Raw genomic sequence first — 25395 nt, 5'->3', positions numbered from 1 at the left:
GCCGGAACGGCTGCCGTGACCGGGCACAGACCGTGTCGCCGCCGCGGTGTAACTCCTTTATTAAAAGGTCCTGCGCAGCCAGCGCCGGCTACTCCCAGGCGATGTCCAGGTCCAGCCGCTGCTTCCGCACCGCCTGCAGGAAGCCGTCATAGTCCCGCCGGTGGATGTCCCGGCAGTGGGACAGGTCCAGGCGGTGCAGGCGGCCCTCAGAGGCCAGCAGCAGCCACACAGTCCGGCTGGACACCCGGCTCTCGGCCAGCGAGAGCTCCTGCAGCTCGAGTAGGGGTGGCCCCGGCGCTGCCAGCACCGTCTCGAACACTGAGTCCAGCGGGAAGGGGACGCCGAGCAGGCGGAGGGTCTGCAGACGCGGGGCATGGCACAGCAGCGAGGCCAGCGTGGCACGCAGCGCCAGCCCGTGCGCAGCCGGGAAGACGCCGGTGGTGCCGGCCAGGGTCAGGGAGAAGCTCTGGAGCTGGGACAGGGCGTGGGGCAGCAGGTTGGTGTCCCAGTGAGGCGGCTCGGCCGGGGTCTCCCCGTCAGGGTCGGTGTCCAGCGGGGCATGCAGCTCGATGCTGAAGCTCTGCAGGCCGGGGCAGCTGGTGAGCAGTGCGGCCAGCGAGAGCTCGTCCTGGCAGCAGAAGCCGTGCAGGGCCAGGGTCTGCAGGCGGGGGCCCAGGCTCCGTGCCAGCGGCAGCACCTCTGCCAGCACCCGGCCCTGCCGCCCGGTGCAGCCCAGGGTCAGCCGGGCCAGGCGGCCCCAGCCCAGCAGCTCCCAGCCGCCCGCCGGTCCTGGGCCATCCCCCAGCCACACGCCGACCTCCTCGGCCTGGGGACAGATGGCATGGATGACGGCCAGGGAGGGCTCCTCCACCTCCTCCACCTGCCGCAGGGGCAGGGTGAGCCGGGGCCCCCCCGGGGCAGCCCCCCGCCACCGCGCAAGCTCCTCCAGTGAGGGGAAGCCCTCGGCATCCCTCGTGCCGTCCAGCTGCTGGCCGTGGAGGAGGCAGAGGGCGTCGGGCACGGCGCTGTGGGCCAGGAACTCCAGGTGCGGCAGGGCCAGCAGCAGGAAGGCCAGCACCGCCACCATGCCGCCGTCCCCCCCGGGCTCCAGGCCGCGGGCCAGCAGGACGCGGAGCGCGGGGCAGCAGAGGGACCGCGCCAGCGGGTCGTAGGCCAGGTGCCGCAGGGCGCGCGGGGACACCTTCTTGCAGTGGGACACGTCCAGCTCCTGCAGGCGCCGGCAGCAGGAGCCCACGGCCGAGAGCACCTGGACGTTGGCCTGCGTCTCCGCCAGCCCCAGCCGGCTGAGCTGCGGCAGCCCCTCCGCCAGGTCCACCAGCACGTCCGCCGACAGCCGGCTGCAGCCATGCAGGTCCAGGGAGCTCAGGCTCTGCCACCAGCACACAAAGCACCCTCAGCAGGGTGGGGCGGAGGGGACCCTGACACCCCTCTGTCCCCCTGCCCCACCCACACCGGAGGGCGGGCACCCCCTGACCCCTTCACCCAGCCTTGGGCAGAGTGGGCACCCCCCTTCCCGCTCAGCCAGCCCCCCGGGGACAGGCACCCCCAGCCCGCTGACCTTGCAGCGCAGGGTGACGAGCTGGCCGATGGCGTTGCTGACGAGGCCGGGGCAGGGGCGCAGGCTCAGCTCCCGCAGGTGAGGCAGCAGGAGCAGGTGGAGCGCTGCCCGCGTCAGGCGCCGGCTCTCGCCCAGCAGCCGGATCAGGTCCTGCACCAAGCTGCCGGCTGCGGGGGGGAAAGGGGGGCCGGGGGTCAGCGCGAGAGCCTCGGCAACGCTCGCCCATCCTCCTCCTCCTCCTCGCAAAGGGGGTCCCCGGACCCTGCGTCTCACCCAGGTCGTTAAAGGGGCCCATGACGAAGCGGAATTGGTACTCATCCAGGTAGTTCTCGCTGTAGTCCTTCACCCAGACACTCTGCATGTGCCGGGCCAGGCTCTGCAGGCAGAGGCTGCCCAGCGCCGGCACCTCCTTCCTCCTGGGCATCTGGCTGCTGCAGGGCAAGGGACGGTCGGGCACAGCTCAGAGCTGCCCCGGCCCCAGCGGCACCGCGACTCGTCAGCCCCCGACTTTATTTTGGGTGCGCTTTAACCGTTTCCGCAAAATTGGCTAAGAAAGTCCTGCCTCGGCGCGCGCAGCCTCACCCAGCCCGGCTGTACCGCAGCGCGACCCGCGGCTGGGCGTCTGCTCTACCCGGGGCTCGCCTGAGGCCAGTGAGCGGTGCGGTGCCGGTTTCGGTTTTCCTTGGCTTCCTGCACCCACACGGTGGTTTCCCCACCGCAACCGGCGATGACTAACCAGCATGGTTCGCTGCGGCACGGCACACCCCGAACCCGCCGGCAGAGCGGAGGAGGGAGCAGGGATCGGGACAAACTACCCCAGCGGCCCCTCACCGGGGGAACACCCCAAACCTCACCGCCACACGTGCCTCCCGGCAGGCAGGTCGGGCACCAGCAGCGCCGAGGATGGGGGAGCACAGCACCGGGAAAGGGGAGAAGCGTTAATCGTGGTGTTAATTGGGAGCGGCAACACTCGGGTAAGCGCGCGGTGTTAGTATCCCTACAACCAGACGAGAAACGAGAGACGACCAAAGCGTCAGCCAGACCAACACGGAATCCCGGTTCCTGGCTCTGTCAACCCGGGAGACGTCCCAGTGCAGCCAGCGGGCCGGGGAGAGGCTGGCTGGGGCGGGGAGGGCTGGGAAAGGCCCAAACGTCAGCCCTGCCGGCCAGCGGGCCGGGGACCGCGGGCAGGTCAGACCCCGGGGACCCGGAGAAGACCCTCTGGGAAACCACCTCCAGGCACACAGCGGGGAAACGCGGCAGCCGGCACGGAGGGACCACGGGCAAACCGCACCCCTCCGGCCGGGCGGCCGTCCGGCACGGACCGAGCTCCGTGGGCGCGGGGAGGGCAGGAGGGGATGTGCCACCCCGTCACTTCGGCCGGGCCCTGGACGCAGGCTCCGGGTGGGCGCGCCGGCCAGCTACGGGCAGCATCGGGGGCAGAAAACCGGCCACGCCGCCGGGATCAAAGTGTCGTGACCGGCGGGGCACGGGCTGCCACCGCAGGGATCGATACCGGGGCCGGTGGCCGCTCCGCGGGCCCGTCGGCTGGGGCTGCTGGCCGGGGAGCGGGAAACGGCCCCTGCGGGAGACGGCCCGGGGCGGGGGGCGGGTGTGCAGCCCCCGGAGGGGCCGCGGTTCGGCGGGGCAGCTCCCGTTAGGTACGGGGGAGGTTCCTCCCCGCGAGGGCGGCCCCGCACCGGCGGCTCCGGGACCCCCCTCGGGGACCCCCCACCAGGGGTGGGGGAACCCGTCTCCATGGCAACAGGCCGGGGCCGCTGCCGGGCCGGGAGCACTTACCGGCGGCTCCGCGTCCCGTCCCGTCCCGTCCCGTCCCGCTTCCTCCTCCTCCTCCTCCCGCCCGGCCCCACCTCTCCGCGGCCCCCGCCCTGCCGCGCCCCATTCTGCCGGGTACTAGGCGGCCCTCCCGCTAGGCCGCCCCGCTCGCTGCGGTCCGGCCCAGCCCGGCCCGGTCCCCCCGCCGCCAGGCACAGGCACAGCCGCTCCGCCGCCCCTCCCCGCCGCCGGGGGCCCGCTCCGCCCCGCCGCCCTCCTGTCCCTTCTCCCCCGCCATAGCGTGCCCTCCCGCCCGCAGCCGGCAGGCTTCACTCCCGCCACTGCGCATGCGCGTCGCCGGGAGGCCCATTCCGCCCTTCCGCCTTCTGAGGGCTGCCCGACGCCATGCCTGAAGTCAAGGTCGGCCGGCGGCGCGGCTGGGCGGTGCGGCAGTGCGGCGGGCAGCCCAAGGAGGCCTAGCGGGGGCCTCGCGGGTTGGACCGCGGCCTTTGGCTTCCGAGAGCGGGAGCCGGTGAGCGGCGCTGGGGAGCGGCCGGGCGGCAGGTACCGGGGGCGGCCGGGCGGGGAGGGGTGTCTGTATTGGGGGGGAGGAGGAGGAAGGTGTCGTGTCGGTGCTGGGGTGCGGAGCGTCCCCTCCTCCGCGTGTGGGGGGGTGTGGGCCCCTGGGCCTGTGTGAGGGGTGGGCGGGGGTGGCGGGGTTCCCTCCCGGGGGCTGGGGGGTCGCTGCTGGGGCGGGGCGCTCCCCCCCCCCCCCCCCAGTGGAGCGGAGGCCGAAGGTGCTGGGCGGCCCCGACCCCTATGAGGTGTCTGTCGGGGGGGTGTCAGTGCCGGGTGGGAGCACTCGCAGGTACGGGGCAGGGCTCGGTCCGGGCTCTGTTGCTCCCCGCTGTGGGGCAGCTCAAGGCCCCCCCGTTCCCTGCCCACCCCCCCACTGCAGAGGCAGAGAGCAGCTCTGCGGGGGGGGCGTGTGTGGGGAGGGGAATGCCCGCCCCGGTGGGTGCTGAGCCCCCCTGCCCCAGGGTCCCTGCTGCCCGCAGCACGTCTCACGGGCAGCGCAGGTCTCGCAGCAGTGCTACCTGTGCTGCAAACAGAACCTTTGTTCCCCTCCTCTGCTCTGGAGCCCCCCGGCCCCTCGGTGGGTGCCGTGCTGGTGGGAAGGCTGGGCACGGTCCGCTCGTGTGGCACGCTGTGTGGCTGCGAGGGGCTGGGTCGTTTGGAAGAGGGAAACCTTCACAGGTCGCCTCTGGACCAGTGACTAAGCACACGAGCCCTCTGTCCAAATGAAGGTTCTGTTCCACACAGCTGTTTCCAGCAGCAAACGTAAAGGCAGACGAGAGCAGGTCTGAGAGGCCAGTGCTCCCTGAGGAGTGTTACGGAAGCAGAGCTGTCTGTATGCAGACACACTCACATTAAACTTTTTTTTTTTTTAAAAAAACGTTGTTTTTCCCTTTAATCAGCTGCTGTTTGTAGCTACAAGTTTTGGGGTTTGTTTCCAGTGTAATTCACCTTTTTCCTCAGTGTGGTGCTGGAAACCTTTGGTCCGTCTGAGAAGCGGTGGCTGGCTTCCTTGCGTGGGGTGTGGCGGAGCGGTTTCATGGCAGGCTCGTAAGGGACGAGGGAATCTGCGCCAGAGGAGAAAAATAACAGTCACACTGCCTGCAGAAACTCCTCTGCTAGGACAGCAGAGGCAGAACTCGTTTTGCAGTAGCCACCCTTAATGTTAACTTTAAGTTTGCTGAGGTATAACTTCTTATTTGTGAAACATGATAAAATCTTGCTCCAATGCAGAGCGTGGCTTCCAGCCCTTCCCGCAGCGTGCACCGCTCGCAGAGCTGTTGGCTGCCGCGGAGGGAGCGGGAAGTTCGCACAGATAACCTGCAGCCTCCCTGTCCGCACGAAATATTGGTTCTAAATTAAAGGTTGAGCCAAAACGTTACTAGAAATAAGAGAAGGTTTAAAAAACAGCAGTTAGGAAGGACCGTAAGTCACGCAAGTGGAAGGGGTCAGCTTTTGGATTGGGAAAACTTGGATTTGGAGGCTGGGCAGGACTGACTCAGCCTTCAGGTAACTTGCACGTGTGCATTCTGGGTGTTTAGTGGCCAGGAAGAAAAGTTGAATTGTTACAGCCCAATATTTTCTTTCCTGTAGTCTAGTAAAGACACAGCATAGCTCTTCTGGCTGAGAATTCTGTCTGTGGGTACGGGAGAGTACAAACTGGCGCCCTTGTTAGCAGAACGTTTGAATAATTGACCGGTCAAGTTCAGACTGGGCCACGTACTTCGGTTTGTAGTGCACGAGGTGCAGGGTGTGAGTTAAGAGCTGTGTGCCTGCCCACGAGTAACGCCGGCACATAGTGGTGCTGCGTTTAATCGCTGTCTTGAATTGTTCCGATCTGTGGGTCTTTTACAGCGTGGAGGCAGTCAGTTTTGGGCGAGTGAAACACAGGGTGATATTTCAGTATTTCAGTAAATCACGGCGGGTGATCAACTCCTGCAACGTGCGTCAAGCGAAACCTCCCTGTGGTTGGACTCGTTGCATTCCGCGGCGTTGCAGACGGGCGCAGAGCTCAGCACAGCGCTTCCCGATTTTCCTTTTTGCTAACAAAACCTCCTAGTTCATGTATGTTCGGCGCAAGATTCCCCGAGCGTGCTTGCGGAGCGCTCTGACGTTAGCCGTTGACTTCTCCAGGAAGGGCTGGTCTTTAAATAGGATGTGGGTGTTGTGTCTGGGTTTTTTTTAAGATCCTCTCAAGGTCTTGCCACCTGACCTTGGACCAATTTCTTCTTTCCTTCGCTTTCTCCCTCAGTTCTCAAACCCGAAGCCGGGACTGTGACCTACTTCGCAGTGCTCGGGAGGGCATCTTGCTAAATGGAACGCAAGGTGGTTTTAAGTTCCTTTGAAATGTTTGAGGGGGAGCAGCGAGCAATTTTTGTTATTTTTAATGGAAGGGCGGCTTCGGGAGCCACAGCCTGGGGAGCCGAGGCTTTCCTGTGGGTGGTTGTGAGTACTAACGCACCATAAAGCCCCAAATCCCAGGTGGGACTTGGGAAGCTGCATTGCATGGGCTTTTACACCCATTCTTAAAGAGTTTGCAGTCTGTCTTGTTTGTTTGAAAAACCCCTAAAGAATGCAAAACAGTAGGGAAGAAAGTGGGCCGTAAACACGCAGGGGCTGCTGGAGCTAGGCACGCAGCTCTTTGGCTTAACGAGGAGTGTTCTTCTGTCGGGTTTTTGACTGATTGGGGGTTTTTGGTTTTTTTTTTTTTGACTGTGGAAGACTCGCTGCCCCAGACAATGCCAGCGCAGACTGGTGAGAGGTGGCATCGTGCCTCGCTGCGGGCACCCTCGGTTCCCTGCCCTCCCAGGGAAAGGGGGCTTGCTGGCCGTGAATTCCATAACGAGCGGAGAAGTTTGTTAAGGATGATAATTGCTCAGAAAAGAAAGCAAAGGCAGCTGTATAAATGCTGAAACGCACCAGCTGCTTTTCCAGCAGTTGGTCAAAGTCTCGCAAGGAATGATCGGTTCTGGTTGTTCTAAGTGTTTGAGCAATGAAGTGCAGCACACACGTATTTAAATCGGCTTTTCTTGATGTAACGACAGGCGGGGAAGGGTAAATGACAGGGGCACCGATGGCTGGGACCCGGTGGCTGTGGAGGGGTGCTCGGCCATGAAATGATGAATGAGTTGTTTTGATGGAGACGAGCTAAAATCAACTGACCTCCTCCTGCTACCCGGGAGCCGGGGCTGGTCCGCAGCATCCTTTGCTTTTCGGTCCATTGCCATGGTTACCGTCTCCGGGCAGTGCTGCTGGTGTATCGATTGCAATCCTGAGAGTTTCAGTTTTAGCTAAAAAAGAAAATCGTTACATCCATGGTGTAAGAAACACCAACCGGTGTGTGCTCCCGCGTCCTTGAGCGGCGGCCGCCTGGCTCGGCTGCGGCGCTGCTGCGGCTGAAGCGGTGCGGTGGTGCGGTGATGCAGCCGTGCAGGGCGCAGGCTCGCAGTGCCCGCACGCCGGGTCCTAGTGCCTTGGATGGGAAGCGGGGTGGGCTCGGGCAACGGCCGCGTAGCGTTGCGCTGTTTTTAAATAGGCGAAGGCTCCGGAAAAACCTTCTCCTGGTGCGCGGGTGGCGGCGGGGCCCTCGGCGGGAGGGCTGCTGTCGCGTCCCGGGTGCTGTGCCGCGGGCTGGGGCGCGGGGGCACAAGGTTTGGGGGTTTTCTGCTTTCTCTTCAAGGGTGTTGCCTATCCCTGCGAGCCCTGTCTCTTACCATCAGGCGGTCGTGGTTCAAGCACCGAAATACGTCGGGTTTTGTTGTTTACAAGCGACGCAGGCTGAAGCGCTTTATTTGAGGTGGTGAACGCCCCTAACAGCGGGAGGGCTGTGCGGCTGGTCGAGCACCTGCGTTCCTGTGGTCTGCAGCAGCCCGAGCTGCGCACGAGAACCTTCCCGTAGGTGTACGGGACAGGGTGAGCGGTGCTCCGCGCTCCAAGAAGATCACGGTCCCACTATAAAGTGGGACAGGCTGGGATGCGGACGTGTGGAAGCAGGAAGAATTCCTGGGGTGGTGCTGGTCGGCGTGGTGGGCTTCAGTCTCGCTGTAACAGCACAGCGCCCGTCGTGCCTTGTTGGATGCCGTTGCAAAGGAGAACTTTGAGGTTCTTAATGGCTCAGCAAGATTTTTCTCTGTGTTGCTGGCCTTTTATAGGTAGCTTGGGAGACAGAAATCAGATTGTAGCAGTGTGGGAGCTGGAGTTGAGGCTTGCTCCGGCTCTTGCACCAGCCGATGTGCCTTTGGGTAGCTGCCGTGCTGACTTCATAGCCGAGAGCAAACCGGAGGAGGGGGGAGCCGGTGCAGGTACCACCGGGCAGATCGAGCTCACCTTCCAATCTTTCTGCTTCTCAGGCAAGAACAGAAAAGAACCAGGCTGACTTTCAGGTCACCCGGGGGAGCGTGCGTAGCCTGGGGTTTAATTAAAAAAGTCTTAAACTCAGCAAACTCGATCTGGGTTTATATTGTCACAATACAGACAGAACCCTGAAGTGCTGTTTTTAGAATTTCTTTTCCAGTTTGCTGGAAAACTAAGCTGCTTATAAATCAGAAAGAAGCTTCACTGAAGCAATTTCACGGGGAGATGTCTGTGTATATATAATATATATAAATACAACCAAATGGAATTTTGCTCTTCCTAAATAAATAGTGGGGAGTTTTCTGAAGGTTTTTAAACTTCCTGCTTGATTTGCTTAAACTGAATAAGCTGTTACTGTTCAAGCTACTCGGCATGTGGACTGTTTCTTATCCCAGATTTCAGCAAAAAGTCTGCAGGTTTTAAACTGAATATTCTTTGGCCTTTTTATGATAGTTTCTCTGTAATGAGTATGACATCGAGAGTTTGGGCAGCTGATAAAGCGGTGGCTGTGGATGGCCCATGCCCCTGGGGAGGAAGGGTGCTGCGGCACCCGTGCCTCACCCGTAGAGGTGACCTCTGTAACGTTTGCCACTTTTTTTGCAGGTGAACGAAGATTGCCCCAAACTTGGGCAAGAACGACCTCGATGTGCGAGTTATGCCCTGAGCTGATCTAGCTCAGCCTCCCGTGCTAATAACGTGTCTCCTGAGATCCTGAATTGGATCTGTGACGCACGCAGCCTTTACGGTAGGTGCTATTGCCTCAGAAATACCTAAAGGCCCAAACGGGGCTGTGCTGCACCGGCTCAGCATGCCGGGGTTGTTGCCGACCTCTTCCCCGGCGTGCCGGGCCCTGCCCGACGCCCTCCCTCTGCCCGTCCTTGCTCTCGAGCCTTTTCTTTTCAGCACCCAGACCTGCTGGAACCGTCCCTGCTTGGGACGCACGATGCCGTTCTCGAACAAGACGTTTTCTTGTCGGTACTCTGAAAAGCGAGGTTGGATCAGGAAACCGGTAGCTGCTTGCCCAGCGGCTGGTGTTGCTTGGGAATAAACCGCACCGGGGCTCTATCAGACCTTGGGGCTTATCGCCTGCACTTGTGAGATGAACTGGGCAGGAGCTGCCTTGAGCATACCTGTATTAAAAAAAAAAATATATTAATGTTAGTTTAAAAAAATATTAAAACCATAGCCTTTATTAAGGCTGACATTTCCTATAATTTGCTAAACGAAATTAGTTAAAGGATGTTAAACCAGTAAATTGATTTCAACACTTTACATGAATCAGAAATCGAGTATGTTTTGTGGAAAAGGGGATGCTGTAGTTTCTGGTAGCTGTGGCAGCCTCTGGAAGTGCCAGGAAGATTTATTCATCTTGGGTGGTTTGTGTGCTTGAAGGAGCAGTTTGTCCAGAAATGACGGCGTCTGAGTTTGGAGAAAAAATGAAATGGTTTTCCTCCCTGTAGAGCAGGGTTTGGGCTGAAATCTGCTGGTTCTACGGGCGCCACGGCAGCCAGGGTCACCTCACGGGTATTTTCCTTGTTGCGCTGATTGCTTGAGGCTGACTGAGTGCTGTAATTACAGAAAGCGCTACGTATCCCCCTGTAACGCAGTGCCAGTTAACTAATAAAACTACTGTCTAACGTTGGCTTCTTGTCTTTCTGTTGAGTTTTAATTTTCATCCAGAATTCCACCTAGTAAATGAGAGATGACAACAGGAGGTGGCGAATGGTGCTGTGTATTTTGGTTGGGCTGAGAACTGGGGTCTCCTTGAGGGGCTCAACGTTATCTCCTGCTCGGCAAAGCAGGGCTTCTAACGTTCAGCCTGCATCTGTTCACAGACTCGTTTTCAAAGGCTCCTGCTGTTTTGTTTGTCTGATTTGAGTATGGGTTTAGGAAACACCTATGCAAAGGGTTGGAGTTGGGACATTTTATGTCCTTGTTGGGGCCTGGGGCTGTAGAGATCCTCCAACGCTGCGGCCAAGCAGCCCCCACGCGTCCCCCGTTTCCGACCGTGGCGTCCCAGCGGCGGTGCAGGAGGAGGATGGGTAGGTGCCTTTTGGCAGGCAATAGACCCGCTGGCGGAGTTGGGAAAAGCGGGGATCTGGGCTCAAAGACATCGTATAGGCGTGTGGCGCTGGGGTCCCCGAGCAGAGGGAGCGCAGAGCCCTCGAGTGCTGCAGGGACGGTGGTCCCCTCTGGGCTGGGCTCCTGGCGAACCCGCTCCGGCAGCGGCGTTGGCTCCAGCGTGGTGCTGCCAGCCGACAGCCGCAGCAGGAGGGGAGGCCGGGGGGGGGGACTGCTCCCTTGGGGCTCCGGCATGTTCGGGCACTGCTGTCGACTTCTTTCCTGTCTTGCCCTCGGAGGGAACAAGCATTTCTTGCTGCTGTCGCAGCTTTTCCCTGGCAGCTCCTGGCCGCCAGTTTTGGGGAGCGGCTGGTTAGGGCGGCTTGGGGGGTGCTGAAGTTTGGCATCTCGAGGGTGGGTGTCTTTGGGCGGCAGGGGTGCCCCGTCAGCACAAGGTGCAGGTGGCTCTGTCTCATCCTCGACCTTTTTCAATAGCTGTAGGGTTTCAGGTTTCTGTGGGAAGCTTTAAGGGGCTCTGGTGGAGGAGCATTGGCGGTCGTTACGTCTGCCATAGTCCGGTCCTTCTGTAGCGCTGCGAGATTTAAGAGGCTCTTTTGGAAATGGAGGCAGGTTCCGTTGCCTCCATGAGGGAGGGGAGATTTGAGATTGGATGTTAGGAAGCAATCCTTCCCTGTGAGGGTGCTGAGGCCCTGGCCCAGGGTGCCCAGAGAAGCTGTGGCTGCCCCTGGCTCCCTGGCAGTGTTCAAGGCCAGGTTGGATGGGGCTTTGGGCAACCTGGGCTAGTGGAGGGTGTCCCTGCCCATGGCAGGGGTGGCACTGGATGGGCTGGGAGGTCCCTGCCCACCCAGACCAGGTTGGGGCTCCAGCCTTGGCATTGTAGTCACAAGGGGAGTGTGTGCTCTGGGCGCTGTCAGCCTGCCCATGCTGCAGCACGTAGCTTGAATGTTCTCTAAAATTTTAATTTTAATTTAGCTTTAAGTGACCTGAACTTGAGACTTTTCCCCTTTCTTTGTTTGCAGCTTTTGGATGGACTGTGGATGCTTAAAATTGCCACGGACTTACTGTCCTTCTTGGGGCTAATCACAGGCTTGTTTTCAATGTAAAATGTTCGCAGGTTTTGCATAACTGTTTTTAGCTTTCCAGTGAAACTGAACAAGTCCCTAATTGGATGTGAGAAATTCAGTATGTGTCCTTACTGGAAATATCTTCCTTGCATACACCTTCATGTTGCTTCGTTCACCCGGGTTTGATTTCCATCGCTACTGTGTTTGTGGGCGACTCTGAGGGGAAATTGGGCAATTTGCCGTGTGTTCGTTCATTGATGCCGGCGATGGGAGCCTGGGCGGGTCTGTGGTGCCCCACCACCTGCCGCTGGGCCATTATGGCACCGGCCGCTGAGCCGACCGGCGGGGCGGGCTCCCTCGGGAAAAACTGTGTGTGCTTCAGGTTTAATGTGGAAAACTCTGGGACTGGGGAAGAGGGAGAAATTAGCCATGTAGCATTTGTAATTTTCTTTTTTCATTTAAAAAACCACTCTTGTAGCCACAGCTGGCCTCTCAGGGAGGAAAGCCTTCCTGTTATTTACTAGTGTTTTGCTTATCTCAGAATATATCCTGCTATTCCTAGGGCTCTGCGGGAAGAACAGCGGTGAGTTCCCGTCTCTGAGAGGGGGAAGTGTCCCACGTTGCCCGTTCCCAGGCTGCTGCAGGATCGTTCGTCCTGCTGTACTTTCTAAAGTCCCTCTGAAATTCTGTGGCTGTTTCCCAGTTTTCTTCCTACTTGCACAAAGAGTTTCTTTAACTTGACTTCCCTGCTTGTCGTTCCAGCCTCTCCTTCGAGTATAAGCCCTGCCGTTGCTCTGCTGGGGTCGGCACCCTTTAAATATTTGTGCGAGATGGCCGTGCCCCGTTCAGCCCGGGCTGTGTCCCGTGCCGCAGGCAGGCCCGAAGCCGAGCTGTGCGTGGGTGCCTGTGGTCAGGCACGTGCCAGACCTCCGGTCTCCCGAGACTTTGAAATGTGCTGCTGCGTCTGAGGGAAGAGGTCAGGGTTCTGCAGAGATGCTGCCTGTAGATAGCTCCCTCGCTGGTAAAATCCAGTGGACCTCGGCTAAAAAGGAAAAAAAAAAATAAAAATAAATAGAGCAGATGTAGTTTGTGGTGAAGAAGAGCGCAGCGCAGTGTCTGTTCTGGGTCAGAGTGAAAGTCCGTCTCGGCCAGGAGCCCATCTTAACAGTGGCCGGTAGTGGCTGCAGAGGAGAATATTAGAAGAGGTTGAAATATGGTGATGTTCCTCCAGTGTAACCTCCTGCGTTCTGGCAGCGAGTCACTGGAGACTTCCGAAGCCAGAAGTGATGCTTCCGTCTGTGGTTAAAAGCACCCGATGGATTTTCTAAAAGAGAAAAATTGTGGTTTAATATTTCTTAGACCGGAACTGAAGGAGTCCTGGCCTTGTGACCTGAGCGGAGCAGGGGTGCGGGGCTAGCTGAGCTGATGCTGGTCTCGCTTTTTCATCACTTCATTGTTTTGGTTGTGTTGGACTTGGCTTTTGTTCAAATAATGCAGGTTTTGGCACCGAATGCCCTTGGTCTCTCCTGGAGCTGACAGGGTTGAGGGGAACGGGAACTCTTGCCTTTTTGTAATTTTCTCGGAGACTTTGGGGTTGGATTTCTGTATGTGTAACGGTTTGCTTTACAGCGGCAGAGGAGAAGTGACTTTGGCTCACACGTCCGTGTATCTGCAGCAGGCTGCTTAGGACGTGCCGGGCAGGTTTTAACTTTCCCTTTGTGCTGGAGTGACTGGGGCAGGTTTGTTGGCTGCAGTGTGCTTATCCGACAGATCATTTAACCTGGGCTTTGTGTGAGAAATGGAATTGTGTTTTGAGAGAACCCCTGCAGCTTTCCAAAGCGGGCTGCTGGAGCAGCAGCAGGGTTTCCTGTGCGGCAGAGAGTGCCTCTCCCGGTCTGCCCGGTGCGCATGGTTATCTTTGTTTGCTCGCTGATTGTAGCTCTGGTGATCAGCAAGTGTCTGGCGGTTGCTCTGGTTGAGTTCTTGTTTGTTCCTGCGATAAAGTCCTGGTTTCTAGCCCGTTTGTTGTTGTTCATCCCCGTTGTATGTCTTTAAAGTTCCTTCCCTTGAATGCGATTGCTGTATCCTTGAAGGCCACCTGGTTTGCTCTGGAAGACGTTCTGGTCTTCCTCTATCTGAATGTGCCGCCCCCTGCTCGGTGCCATGCTCGGCTCTTTTGGTGCGTATCCGTGGTTTTCAGGCTCTTCCCGCCTGACTTGTAGTTCCTAAAGCCAAGTTTCCGCACAGGCGTGGGCGTTCGGATAGCTGGCGTGAGGCCTGCCTTTCTTGTTTGCCTTTCGTCGAACACTCAGGCATCGTCCGCAGCCATGCAGGAGGTCAGGGTTGGGCGAGGTAAGGCACCACGGGATACGAGTGTCAGTCTCAGCCCTTAATACAAGCGTTTTGAAAAATTCAGCCCCCATATTGACCCGTCAGGAGCTTCCCGAGTGGGTTCCTCTTCACCCTTTTAGAAACTTGCTGATGACGTTGGCTTTTCCCTCCAGGTGCTTCGTCGCCTCCTTTGTGGTCGCTGCATCCGGGAAGCAAACGGTCATAAAAACTCACGGTGCGGCCCCTGTTTTGGAGGCGTCCCGGGGACACGGCTGGGCGCAGGGTCCGGGGTGCTGGTGGGTGCTGGTGTCTCACAGCCACAGGGGAAGCTGCAGCATGAGGCGGCTGGGCACGGTGGCTTGCCAAAACCCCGCGCCGTTAGCCCCGCTTGCCGTTCACAGGCAGCAATTAACATCACAGACAGCTCTGAGAAGAGGGGCTGATGACTTTAATTAGGCATCTATTCAGATCAACCAGGGAAAGAACAATTATCGATTTTAAAAAATGCCACACCATTAACCGTTTGGTCTCCGTGCCTCCCGTCTGCCTGTGCTGCGGTTGTGCGCACACCTTGACCCGGCGGTGCCGGGGTGCCGTATGTGGCCATGGGGTGTTGGGGAGGGAACGTGTACCACGACGTTGTTCTTCCTCAAACTTTGCCATGGAGGGGTGCGGTGCCGGGGAGAGGCAAGGCAAGGAATGGCTGGTGGGGGCAAACCTTGGCGCGGGCAGGGGCACGGGAGGAGCGTGGCAGGCACGCCGAGTGCCACCGCCGCCGTGGTGTCCAGGGGCGACTTGGGTGGCTCCAGGTGCAGGAAATTCAGGTGGCCGCTGCCCAGCTCGGCGGGACAAGGTTTTATCCATCCCGGTGCCCCGGCACGGGTGGGCGAGCGGCGGCCGTGCCGGGGCCTTGCGGTGGCGGCCGTGCCGGGGCCTTGCGGTGGCGGCCGTGCCGGGGCCTTGCGGTGGTTGCGCCGAAGCGGTTGCCTTTGCTCCTGCGGCTCCAGCAGCAGCCGGGTAGCGTTAGGACCCAGCGAGCTGGCAGCGCGGTGACAAGTCTGGAGCAGCACTAGCGCAGAGTAGTCTCCATCAGCCGGGCTGGATTTTTGTGTGTCCCTGTGTTAAAGAATCCTCTGCCAGAAAAGGGCTTTTTTTTCTCCTTTCTGTGTGGCCCAGCAGAGCCTCGCTGGGGGGACGTGGGGATGGTTAGATCGGCGGCGATGTGGAAAAACCTCTGCTGAATAACCGCTGGCCATGAACTGAGAGCATTATCTAAAAATAATAAATCTTTAAAATAAAGAGAAAAGCCAGCAGCAGCATGGCCCAGAGCAAGAGACACACATACAGCCGGGTAAGTTGGGGGGAGGGAAACTTATTTACAAACTCCTGGCTATGTGGTTAGATAATATTGTAATGTATCTTAATGCTATCTGTTGCAATGAAAAAAATACCTGTTTTTATACTGAAATCTAGATTGTGTTTCCTGTGCTTTCATATTTCTGGAATTTGATAGCTTCATCGCTAATGGTATCTATTATGCTATACAGTGGGTTGATAAATAGTCTGAATTATATTAGCAGCCGCGTCCTTTTGATTTAAGTTAGTCTGTCTTTGCTGTTAATTATCACTGATAATGCGATGAGGCATCAGCTGAGCCTCTGGTGATGACAGAATCTTTCTAGGGCTTTTCAGCACAAAGATTCCGGCTTGTTTTCCTTTCTGCATCGTGGTTTTTCCTTCCTCTTTGCTTATTTTCCAGGTTGCATGGTGAGATACTGAGCTTCCGAGTGCCTGAAAATCATTTCCAGGTTTTACCATATTGCAGTTAACCCTGGGCTGTGCGGTGGGCAGCAGAAGCGGCGCCGGGCACCGGCCCTACGGCGAGGCCTTTCTTTGGAGTTTCTTTCTTTGTCGTTTTGTTCCTCCTCGCTGGGCTGGTGACATCGTGTCCCAGACGCTCGCTGTTTTGGGGACCGGGCACCGCATTTTCAGCATCTCCGTTACTTGGTGCTTGCCAACTTGGCAAAGTGCTTTGTAACTCCAGGGCTGGCGGCAGGGGCGGGAGGGCTGCGCTTCGGCAGAGCCGGGGAGGGCAGACCCCTTCCTGCGACCCCCCTTCTGCCGGCTTCGTGTCCAGCCCCGGGGGCTGCCCAAAAATAAAAACCCCCGTGGAGGAGCGTGACCTGCGACTGCTCTGCCTGCCCGGGCAAGGGCGTTGTGCGAGAGCACCGAGCCCGGCACCGGTGGGGCATGCGCCTGTGATTTGGTCTCCGGCCGAAACGGTTTGCTTGCGTAGTCACAGGCTGCCGAACGGAGCAGCTGCCATTCAGAAAAAGGCTCGGGGCTGCCGGCGATAGCGTGTGGCTGGAAAGTTGCTTTGCCCACCCTGCGCGGGGTCGAAGCGTGTGTCCGTGCGGGGAGGTGGCTGCGGAGCACTCCCCTGGGCTGGGAGATGGTGTCTGCGGGCGTGCGAAGGCGGGCTGCCCAGGCTGCTCGGGCTGTGTGCGTGCGAAGCGTCGCTGTTTTCAATGGGGAGCGGGGCGCAAGGGGTGAAATTCCCAGCCGAGTCTTGACAACCCTGCCCTGATAACTGCATGGAATTTCGGCCGGGCAGGCTGGTGGCTGTGTCTCCTGGATGCGAGCAGGCTTCTCTGTGTTCTACTCAGATCGTGGTTTGAAACTGGTACTGCGGGGAGCAGAGCTGCAGCTGCCCCTCCGGCTGGGCTGGACCGACCGGCTGTCCCGGCGGCATCCCTACGAGGGTTTTAGGGATGTGCGGTTGTACGCCAGTGCTGGGGCTGGCATCGCTGCATTTGGAAACAGCCGAGCCATTTGCATTTGACTTCTAGCTTCCTGGCCTTGAGCAGGATGAATTCAGCACCACGGCAGCGGGGGCTTCATCCTGACTCATCCACAAGTCTGACAGCGGCAGACCCGCGCTGCTCCAGCTTCTGCTGGGTGAGGCGGCAGCCACCCCCACCGTGTCACCGGCTGACGGGTCTGCTCTTAATCCTGGGGTAATCCCCTCCTTTCAACAGGGATGGTATGGCAGCACCACACACTGCTCAGTAATAACTAGGCTTAGCAGAAACTAGAATTATTTCCCGGTCTTTCCTTATTCCAGCTGTGTTGGGTCGGGTCTTGAATTAGAGGCTGGGAGCATTTTAACCTGCAGCCGTGAATCTTATCACGGGAGCTTTTCGGAGATTGTTGATGTGTTTGAGGTTTGCCTGAAACTTTTGATCTGTACTTTGAATGACAGTTTGAGGTTCAGTTAGTCATATCTGCATGGAGGGAGGCGTCCCTGCGTGCTGGTGTAATGATGTGAGGCTGGCTTCTGGAAGGAATACAATAAATATTCCTTGGGTTATGCACTATAATGGAGCAAAACACCGAAACCGTCATGCTCAGATGAAACGCAGTAGTGACCCAAATCATGCTCAAATCACAAGTCAAGTCGCTTGGAATTGCATCCATTTTTCAGTGATTAATAACCAATGTCCTCAAATAACTGAGGAAATGGTCTGTAAATGTGTATAGTACTTTAAGCGGGGGTAAAAATGGGAAAATGCCGTGTTTCCGAGCGGTGCCAGGTGGGCGGTTGTGTGGATGGAGCAGTGGGCAGTCGCAGCGCAGCCCGTGGGCTCAGCTCCTCACCCAGACGAGGTTTCTTCTCCAGCCCTGTCCTGTCTACCTGGTGAGCAGGACAAGGAGCTGCTCCTGGGACGATGGCTTCCCCTGAGCCGTAGGGGCTGTCTTGGTGCCACACAGGCACTCTCTGCTCCCCCGTCCTCTTTACTCACCATCAGTGCATCACCACCGTGCTCTCCGTGCCCAAAAATTTGGGTGCGTGGCCCACTGGAAAGGCTGGTGTGACCGCAGAGGATGCTCATGCCTCCTGTGGGCACTGGCAGAAGATGACTTTCGGTCCCTGGTGGCAGGGGAAGGGTTCCCGGCACTCAACCCACACCTGAAGTTTCGTCCATCGGTTTTCCTGGAGATGGAGCACAGACCCTGCAGCGTGGGGTGCAGCTCTCGAGACTCACTCTGGTTCTCAGGAAGAGATCAGCGAGGAGTCGGCACGTCGTGCCGTGCCTGCAAACCCCAGGAGGTTCTGGCCTGTGTCACCGGCTGTTGTGCCCCGGTGTCCCCAGGGACAGCTGTCCCCAAGCTGGCGGTGTCTCTCACCCCCGTCTCCTTCCTCCGCAGTCGGTGAGGGACCGTGGCCACAGCCGAGAGGAACGGCCGCAGGCAGGCACCGGCCTCCCTGGCCCACCCCACCCTGGCTCTGCCCTTCCACCTCCACCCGGGAAGGCCATCGGGTCCCTGGCTTGTGGTTGTCCAGCTGGGAAGGTAGACGGGGATGTGCTATTTCCAGCTTGGACAGTTTCTCTCCTTTTAAAATCCAAAATTGCGGTAATCACGTTGTTTTGAATGTTCATGAGAACGCCAGTCTCGCGTTTAGCCAGGCAGACTAGCCCCTGGCTTGTCCGACATCAGGGAGAGCTGAGGTGAGACAGAGTCATCAGAGAAGTCGGGTTGAGCCCGGCTTCAGTCCGATGTGCCGACGGCAGCACGAGGAACGGAGAACATTGATCCTGGTGCGTGGTCCTGAGGCAGGGACAGCGGTGATCCCCGGCTGGACTGAGCTGCTGTGTATGGTTTCGGTCAGAGCAAAGGTGCGTGTGTTACCAAAACTGTGCTCCCCGGCACGGGGGGAGCGTGGTGAGCTCCCGAGCTAAGACCGTGGAGGTGCTGGTGAACAGCGTGCACCGTCATCCTCACGTTGGAGCAGCGTGACTTGTTCTGCTGCCTTCTTTCTAGTTAGAGCCAGCAGTTAGAGAGCCTTCGCCTTAGGGGCATGAATATATCAGAAGCTTATTCTGTGCTCTCCTTTCCTGAATGTTAGGGCTTCAGGAAACGTTTCTGTTAAAATTAGTGCTTATTGACAAACGACCTTCGGTATGGAGGCTTTGATGGATTTCTGTGTTGGCCAGACTCACTTGTAGAACATACTGCACTACCTGAGTGTTACCTGCGCCCGTCACAGCCACAGTTTGGTGTTAAGCTTCAGACCAGATATTGAATTTGAGAATGGATATTGCAGTGATCGTGCGTGTATTTAGCGGGGTAGTTGGTGCGAGATCCCCTTTGGCGCAGAGGAACAAGGTGCTTCTCTGAATCACGGCCAGCGGTCCTGGGAGAAGCCAGCGAAGCAAAAAAAAAAAAAAAAAAAGCCTGGGGTTTTTATGGCTCCTAGGGGATTTTTGGTTGTTTTACCGTGTCTGTTCTGAACCTCTCTGCTTGGAGACGGGAGCAGTCTGTCCTTCCCGTGGAGGGGTGGATGGACTTGGGATGGTCCCGTTTCTGGTGGGTCCTGGGGAGCTGCAGCCGCGGTGCAAAGCTGCTAGGGTGGGCTTCGCTGAGCTCCCTGAGCGGCCGTGTCTGGCCGTCGGGTCCAGGGCATGGAGAACACTTACATACCTTCACGGGCCTTGTAAAGTAAAGAAACGGGCCTTTGTTTTTCCAGCTGGCACCACGTCCACCTTCCCGACCCACCAGAACTCCCTCCGTTACCGCAGAAGGGTCTCTTCCGTGCCCACAGAGCGACAAAAAGGAGTTTTCACCGCTGCGCCGAGTGGAGCGCGTGAGGATGTGCGAGCGCATGCCCTGCTGCCCCGTTTATCCGCCCTGTGATTCGGAGACGATCAGAACACTTGTAAAGCAGAGGCGGGGGGCCGAGGTGCTGCAGGGGCCACGCGCTCGCTGGGGGTGACCTGCTGGCCGGGGGAGCACGTGGCTCCTGAGGAGGAGGAGGAGGAGGAAGAGGTGCTGCCTCGCAGACAGGTGCCATGGTCGCCCCACCAGCCCCTGCCCAGCCGGGGACTCGCACCAGTCGTCCGTATGCAGGACGGGAGCTTTCGGGGGGGGGTGGCGGTGGAAGGAGGTGGAAACAGCCGAGGTTTCCTAGGGACAGTTTTGGGGAGCTGTGCCCATCCGTGTCCCCGCTGGGAAGGCCCTTCTCCCAGGGACCGCTGCGCCTGGCGTCGCGGGTAAAGCTCTTCTCAACTCCCGGCTGCCTCGACTTCCCCGACTGTTCTTAGCAACTCTATGTTTTTGTTCTTCTTCCTCAAGTGGGGCTGAGCAGTGACCTCCTTTCGGAAAGCCTTGCTCTGAGCGGACACGCAGCTCGCGAACGTTCCTTTCCCGTCAGTCTTATTGTTGCCGTTTTATTCGGGATGAGTTTTGTGTTGGTAGAAGTCGTCTCCTAGATCCCCCAAAGACACGCCACGCTGGGCGAGAAGGAGCTGCTGGGCTTTTGGGGTGTGATTTGTACGTTCTCGGCTCAGTGAGGTCCCGTTTAGGAAGAGGCCCTGGGGAGCAGGGGTAGGGCAGGACGCCGCTCCAGAAGTCCCTCGGCGAGACGTTGTAAGCGAAGTGAGCTTGGAAACGGTTATTCCAAACTGCTTTTTTGCTGATATTACAGACGGTGGACTTTCTTGGGAAAGGAGGATGCTCAGCATGAGAACACTGTGGAATTAATAAACTTTCTGTCCTTTTTTTAAAGTGAAACCTTATTTGATAGATTTACGAAATTATAACAGTTTTTCATTTGAGACTGAAAACCTGTACCCGATTTAATTGCATTAACTTTTGTCATTCAGCTCTAACAAGATTGCAGACACGTGAGAAAGATGTTAACAACTTGTTCTATTACTTTCTTGTTGTGATGCATACCCATATGTTATTAATTGGCTGCTGTGTTAATTATAACAGCCGACTAATGACTTGGGTCTAACCCGTGTTCATACAGGCTGAGGGGAGTACGAGGCCAAGGAACATAAAACTTTTTGAGATGTCGCTACCGTTAAATAAATCCATTATCGGGGAGGTGGAATATCATTAAATAAGTCCATTATCGGGAGCTGGAAAGGGCTGGTGGGGCAGCGGGGGCTCGCTCCAGCCACGACGCTGCAGGTCCCGCAGCTCCCTGAGCCTGCCAGCCAGGACTCGGGTGGGTGCTCCCGCCTTTCCCCGAGCACGGAAGCGCCTGCGCGGATCCCTCGGCTCTGCCTCTGCACCAGCCTCCCCAGCCCCATCCCCGGGCTCTGCACGAGCGGCCGTCGCTCTGCTCGGCCGAGGGAGCGCGTCCGTGCCGCCGGTGGGACCGTGGCTGCCGGCGCCGCTGGCTTTGAATCCAGCGGCCGTGGGCCCCGTTAGCAGCAGAGGTGTCCTGGGGCAGCTGAGGTCCCGGCTGGGCTCGTACAGCCCCGCTGGGGTCCTCGCCGTGCCCCTCTCCTCTCGGGGAGGTGCGAGAGCAGCGTACCTTGGCAAATGCTCTCGCCCCGTTGGGGTGCCGGCGGCGTCTGCAGGGAGATGGTGTCTTGGGTCTGGCAGGGCTTCGCTGGGCAAGGAGGAGGTGAGTCAGGGAAAGGAGCTAGGACGAGCTGGTGCTGCCTTGGCTGTTGGTTTTGACTGCCGCAGTGTTTCAGCCCTGGACTACGTTCTTCAGCCTTTTTTTTTTTTTTTAATTTTTATTTTTAAAAGCAGTTTAATAGTGCTTTGCAGACTTTAGTTCTCTCCTTCTGAGGTGTGCAAACGTTAGAGACAGGAACGGGTGCCAAAGGGTGAATTTCCTTGGTTTTGTTGACCAGCAGAACTTTGGGCAAAGTTCTGTCGTTCCTGGGACAGAAACACCATGCCGTGCCACTGCCAGCGGACACGCTGTGGGAGGAGGCGGTGCGATGGAAAAAGCATCGGATCGGACGTGTTGTGCTCATTGCAGCTAAGTGCCTGTTGGGATTTATCGGGACACAGCAGCTGGGATAGCTATCTGTATACCCATGTGTTATTTTTTAGGTCGCACCCCCAGTCATTTAGAGCCTTTTTATGTTTATGGCTTGGAGGCTCAGTCTGAGCCTAATGCTGCAGCGATAAATTACCTGCCAGAGCGTACGAAGGCCATGTGTTCACCCAGCTCACGTCTCTGCCGGGGCTCGGCTCACCGCCGGGGCTCATGGCACCACCGCCCCGGGGCGAGCAGGGGCTGACTGCCTGCGAGGGACGGACGGGTGCCCAAAAGAAAGGACAGAAAATACCCGCAGCCCCTTCTCCTGGCTGTTCGTGGGTGCCTCTGGAGAGAAAACTGGGGTTTGGTGTTTCCTGGGGGATTTTCAGTTGTTTTACCAGGTAAAAAGTAGCCTTCAAATGCTTTGCCTGTGTGATGGGTTATGTAGAGAAGAAATACAAAGGCCTCCGTCTTATTTGCTAATGAAAATGCCAGAACTCATTTACAACGAATCTTTAAAAGGGACCACTGCCTGCGTTGGCAATTTTTTTTCAGACTACTCAACAGATTTACAGTAATTTGCATAATGTTGTGTTTTGCTGTGGTAATGTAAATTATTTTGGTCTACCCTTTCATAGCACTACAGAGAAGAATCCTGGCTGGGTATCTGTTGATGGTCGGGCAAGTTGCACATCCTGGAGGCTTTTACCTGCACTTTGATTTTTTTTTTTTTTTTTTTCCCAGTCGCTGGACTGCGGAGCAGAGGCTTTCTGGTGCCCAGGTGGTGTGAAGGGCCCTTGCCAGGTGCTGACCCACAGGATGATTTTTATTCTCCTTTTCAGTAAAATCTGGTGTTCATTTCTTTCTGCTGCACTAATTGGGTAGCTGGCTGCAATCTCGGGGTGGTTTGATGCAGGGAAAGGGCCTTTTCTTTCTGCTGAGGGACTGCCCGCTCCTCTGTGGGTATGGAAGGGGCTCGCTGTGGCAGAAACTCGCTGCCGGAGTGCGTTGCAAGTGAAACGCGGTGGAACTTCCCAGCCAGGCTGATGGGGCGAGTCACTCGTCTGACTGCTGCTAATTCTTAGGGGCTGGTCTCTGGAGATGGTTTTGCCAGGAACAAAGAAGTGCCGTTTGCTTTATTCTGCATCTCTGCTACGTAATTTGTAAAACAGGCCCTGAAGAGGTTTTGTGGTTTAAAAACAGCAGGAAATTCTTTTTCCATGTGAAATCCCCATTTTTCTTCCCTGGAGAATTTATGTGACTGCTGGTGAGGAGGAAGGCAGCCCTGGAGGCCGCTGGCGTGCTCGTCTGCTGTGGCTGATTGCCCCAAAGTGGGAAATGTGGCGTACGAGACTCCTCACCTCCAGCTCTCCCCGTGGCGGGCGCCCGTCTGCAGCCACGTCAGGGCATTGCTCGAGCGACGATGTTTTTGAAATCAGCCGGGGCAGCACGCTTGGTAGGTTGGCCATCCCTGATGGAGAACGGGCGAGAGGCTGGCGCGAAGGGCATCAGGAGCCTCGTGAAGTGGCACGGCTGTCAGAAAAGCCGTGACGTGAGCCATGCGGTATCCTGTACCTGCTTGCTTAAAGATCTAGGTGCTTTGGTTACTGTTAGTGTGTGCTTTTTCTCTGACTATGCTTTGGAGAGGAAGCAAGGAGGACAAGCTCTGCCGCAGCTCTCGTGTGACTGCTCTGCAGAAAGCGTTCCCCAGACGCCCACGTGCAGCCCACACCACCAAATGTGATGTTGCTGCAGCAGAAACGGTGAAATACTTGATTTTTTTTTTTGAGGCCAGTTTATCTGCTACTGCTCTGCATGCTGATGCTGTAGAAAACCCAGAATTAAATCGTTTGTAAGGTTGTCTGGTGAAAGCCTGGCTTGGGCTCTCGCTGTGCTCCGAGACTCTCGCCTTGTCCCGCTCGATGCAGCCCAGGCTGGTTCCTGCAAGTTGTGCGGCCCGTGCTCCGCTCCTCCCGAAACATCTCCCGGGGCTTTTCTCTGCCAGTTCCTGCCTCCTGGCTCGTACAGGCATTGGAGTTTGTCCTGCCTCGCAGTCCGTGCTCCTGCCCCGGCTGCGCGGGCTGTCCGCGAGCATCTCCTGGGAAATCTCGTCATCATGAAGTCAGCAGTGCTGAGCCTCAAGCTGGAACGTGTCATCATCAATAACAAAAACCTAAACGCGATGATTTGAAGAGAGGGTCCGCAGGACTGGAGCTGAACTTCTCTGCAGGAAGGCAGCGAGACCCTTTCACCTGATGAATTTGCAGCAAACCCTCCTGCTTTTGTGAACCTGTGTGTTATTTGTCCAACCGGTGTGTATCAGTAGGACGTTATTTGTCAAATCAGTGTGTGTCAGTAGGACATTATTTATCAAACTGGCCGGAGACAGGCCATGGTGGCACAAACCTGATATCTTCAGTTTATAATCTTTCTACTGTAAGCGCGTTCCATGCTTTAAAACCTTCCTTAGCCGACACGCGTTGAGGTCGTGTGTGAACCCTCACAGTACGGGTGTTCTGCCATCGGTTAGCTGTCGATACGAGCGTACGAGCCCACGTGCCCGGGGAGCCGTGCCCTGCAGCTCGTGGTGTTTCACACACCTGTAGATCTTACCTGGACTGTGGCTGCCCATGGCCACCAGCAATGTAAACTGGAAATGCAAGCCACGGTGGATAAAAATGGCAGTGACTGGTTTTAAAATCGCTGAGCAGGAACCTTGCTGTTCAAACAAGAATCTTGCTTTTTCCCTTTGGCTTCTCATTTTCTCAGAGTTCTACTCTCATTTTTTCTAAAAGTGGGGCATGTTGATTTTGCAGCTGCAAGTGTTTTGCAGAATGCTGTTGCTAGTCCTTCTGACAACTGAAAGGATCTGGTATTTTGGCAGACTGTTATTTGAGTATGTAGCATAAGTCTGAGATTTGAGGTCTTGTTTTTGTGTGGTTCCTCCCTCCCCCCCCCCCGCCCCCTGAAAAATGGTGGTTGAAATATTAATTTGTGCATTCGATTTCTGCCAGTTGTATTGGGATGAAAAGTGGAATTTGGTTTCGTGTGGAAAGCTGGCGTCACAGTTCTCAGTCACAAAACCTCCGGGCGTGATGGGTACGTTCCACGTTCCGAGCCAGTGCATCCGTACGTGAAGGGAGACGAGGGTGCGTTGGTGCCCGCTAGCAGCGCGGGTCCGGGTTCCTGCGCGAGGGTCTTCCAGAACACCCTCGGCTCTTCACAGGGACCGAGGTCTCCCTGCCACCGCGGAGCCCCACTGGGTGCTGGCTCCCACCCGTCGGCGTGGGAGCGCCCTTTCTCGGCCCGTTTCTGTGCCGTGCTTTGGGGGAGGGAAAGCTGCCTTCTCCTCTCATCTGAATAAAGAGGATATTCTTTTGCTGAAGCCAAGCCTGGCAGCAATCAAAACAAAATATTTGCTACACAATAAACAGAACGAGTGACAACTGGGATGATGTAAATGCCAAACGTGCTTGGTGTTAGAGGCTGCTGTGAGACAACGCCGCAGTGTCGGTGAGCCGTGGAACTTGAACCGAGCCAGACAGTCAACGGCCCCCTCCCTTAACTGTATTTAAAAGCAGCAGCCTTTTACAGGCATCGGTGCTCGGGGAGGGACTGTTAGTACAGCATTGCTTTTTAAACAATTAAAAATAGGTAGTTAATTTAGCTCCATGGCAATATAGCATAAACTTCAGCTGTTCTACTCGGGCTTATTTCAGGGGAGGAGGCGTTGGGGTGGGGGGAAGATCCCCACAAACTTACTACAACTTAAGTAAGAGTGAGCATCTCGAGTGCCTTAATGGAGCTCCTTGCCCCCGTCACCGCGCTGACAGTCTGAAAGAATT

The 25395-nt window shown here is 57.2% G+C and overlaps 2 protein-coding genes across 16 annotated transcripts in view; one reads left to right on the top strand and one right to left on the bottom strand.

Annotated features, from left to right (window-relative positions):
* Window positions 1-43: 43 nt before the first annotated feature.
* LOC142601834 (uncharacterized) lies at window positions 44-3659 on the bottom strand. Its single transcript, XM_075752947.1, has 4 exons — window positions 3380-3659; window positions 1853-2010; window positions 1580-1746; window positions 44-1390 (listed from the first exon to the last, which is right to left on the bottom strand). The coding sequence occupies exons 2-4, from the start codon at window positions 2001-2003 to the stop codon at window positions 89-91; spliced, it is 1620 nt and encodes a 539-aa protein (XP_075609062.1). The 5' UTR covers window positions 2004-2010; window positions 3380-3659; the 3' UTR covers window positions 44-88.
* Window positions 3660-3760: 101 nt separating this feature from the next.
* The window catches only part of DCTN1 (dynactin subunit 1), a 77719-nt gene continuing 56084 nt past the window's right edge, over window positions 3761-25395 (top strand). For 3 of the 15 annotated variants that reach the window (XM_075752938.1, XM_075752935.1, XM_075752930.1), the window contains exons 1-2: window positions 3761-3919; window positions 8888-9029. Coding sequence is in view for 9 of the 15 variants with exons in the window: in XM_075752925.1 (XP_075609040.1) it covers window positions 15080-15112 (33 nt within the window). In the remaining 6 variants the exon portion in view is untranslated. Of the gene's footprint in view, window positions 3920-8887; window positions 9030-14901; window positions 15113-25395 lie in introns of those variants that run through there. The other 12 variants (XM_075752934.1, XM_075752928.1, XM_075752926.1 and 9 more) reach the window with 10 other exon arrangements.

Source organism: Balearica regulorum, chromosome 4 (assembly GCF_011004875.1).
Source record: "Balearica regulorum gibbericeps isolate bBalReg1 chromosome 4, bBalReg1.pri, whole genome shotgun sequence".
NCBI lineage: Eukaryota > Metazoa > Chordata > Aves > Gruiformes > Gruidae > Balearica > Balearica regulorum.
This window is presented reverse-complemented; position numbering and strand designations above follow the sequence as displayed.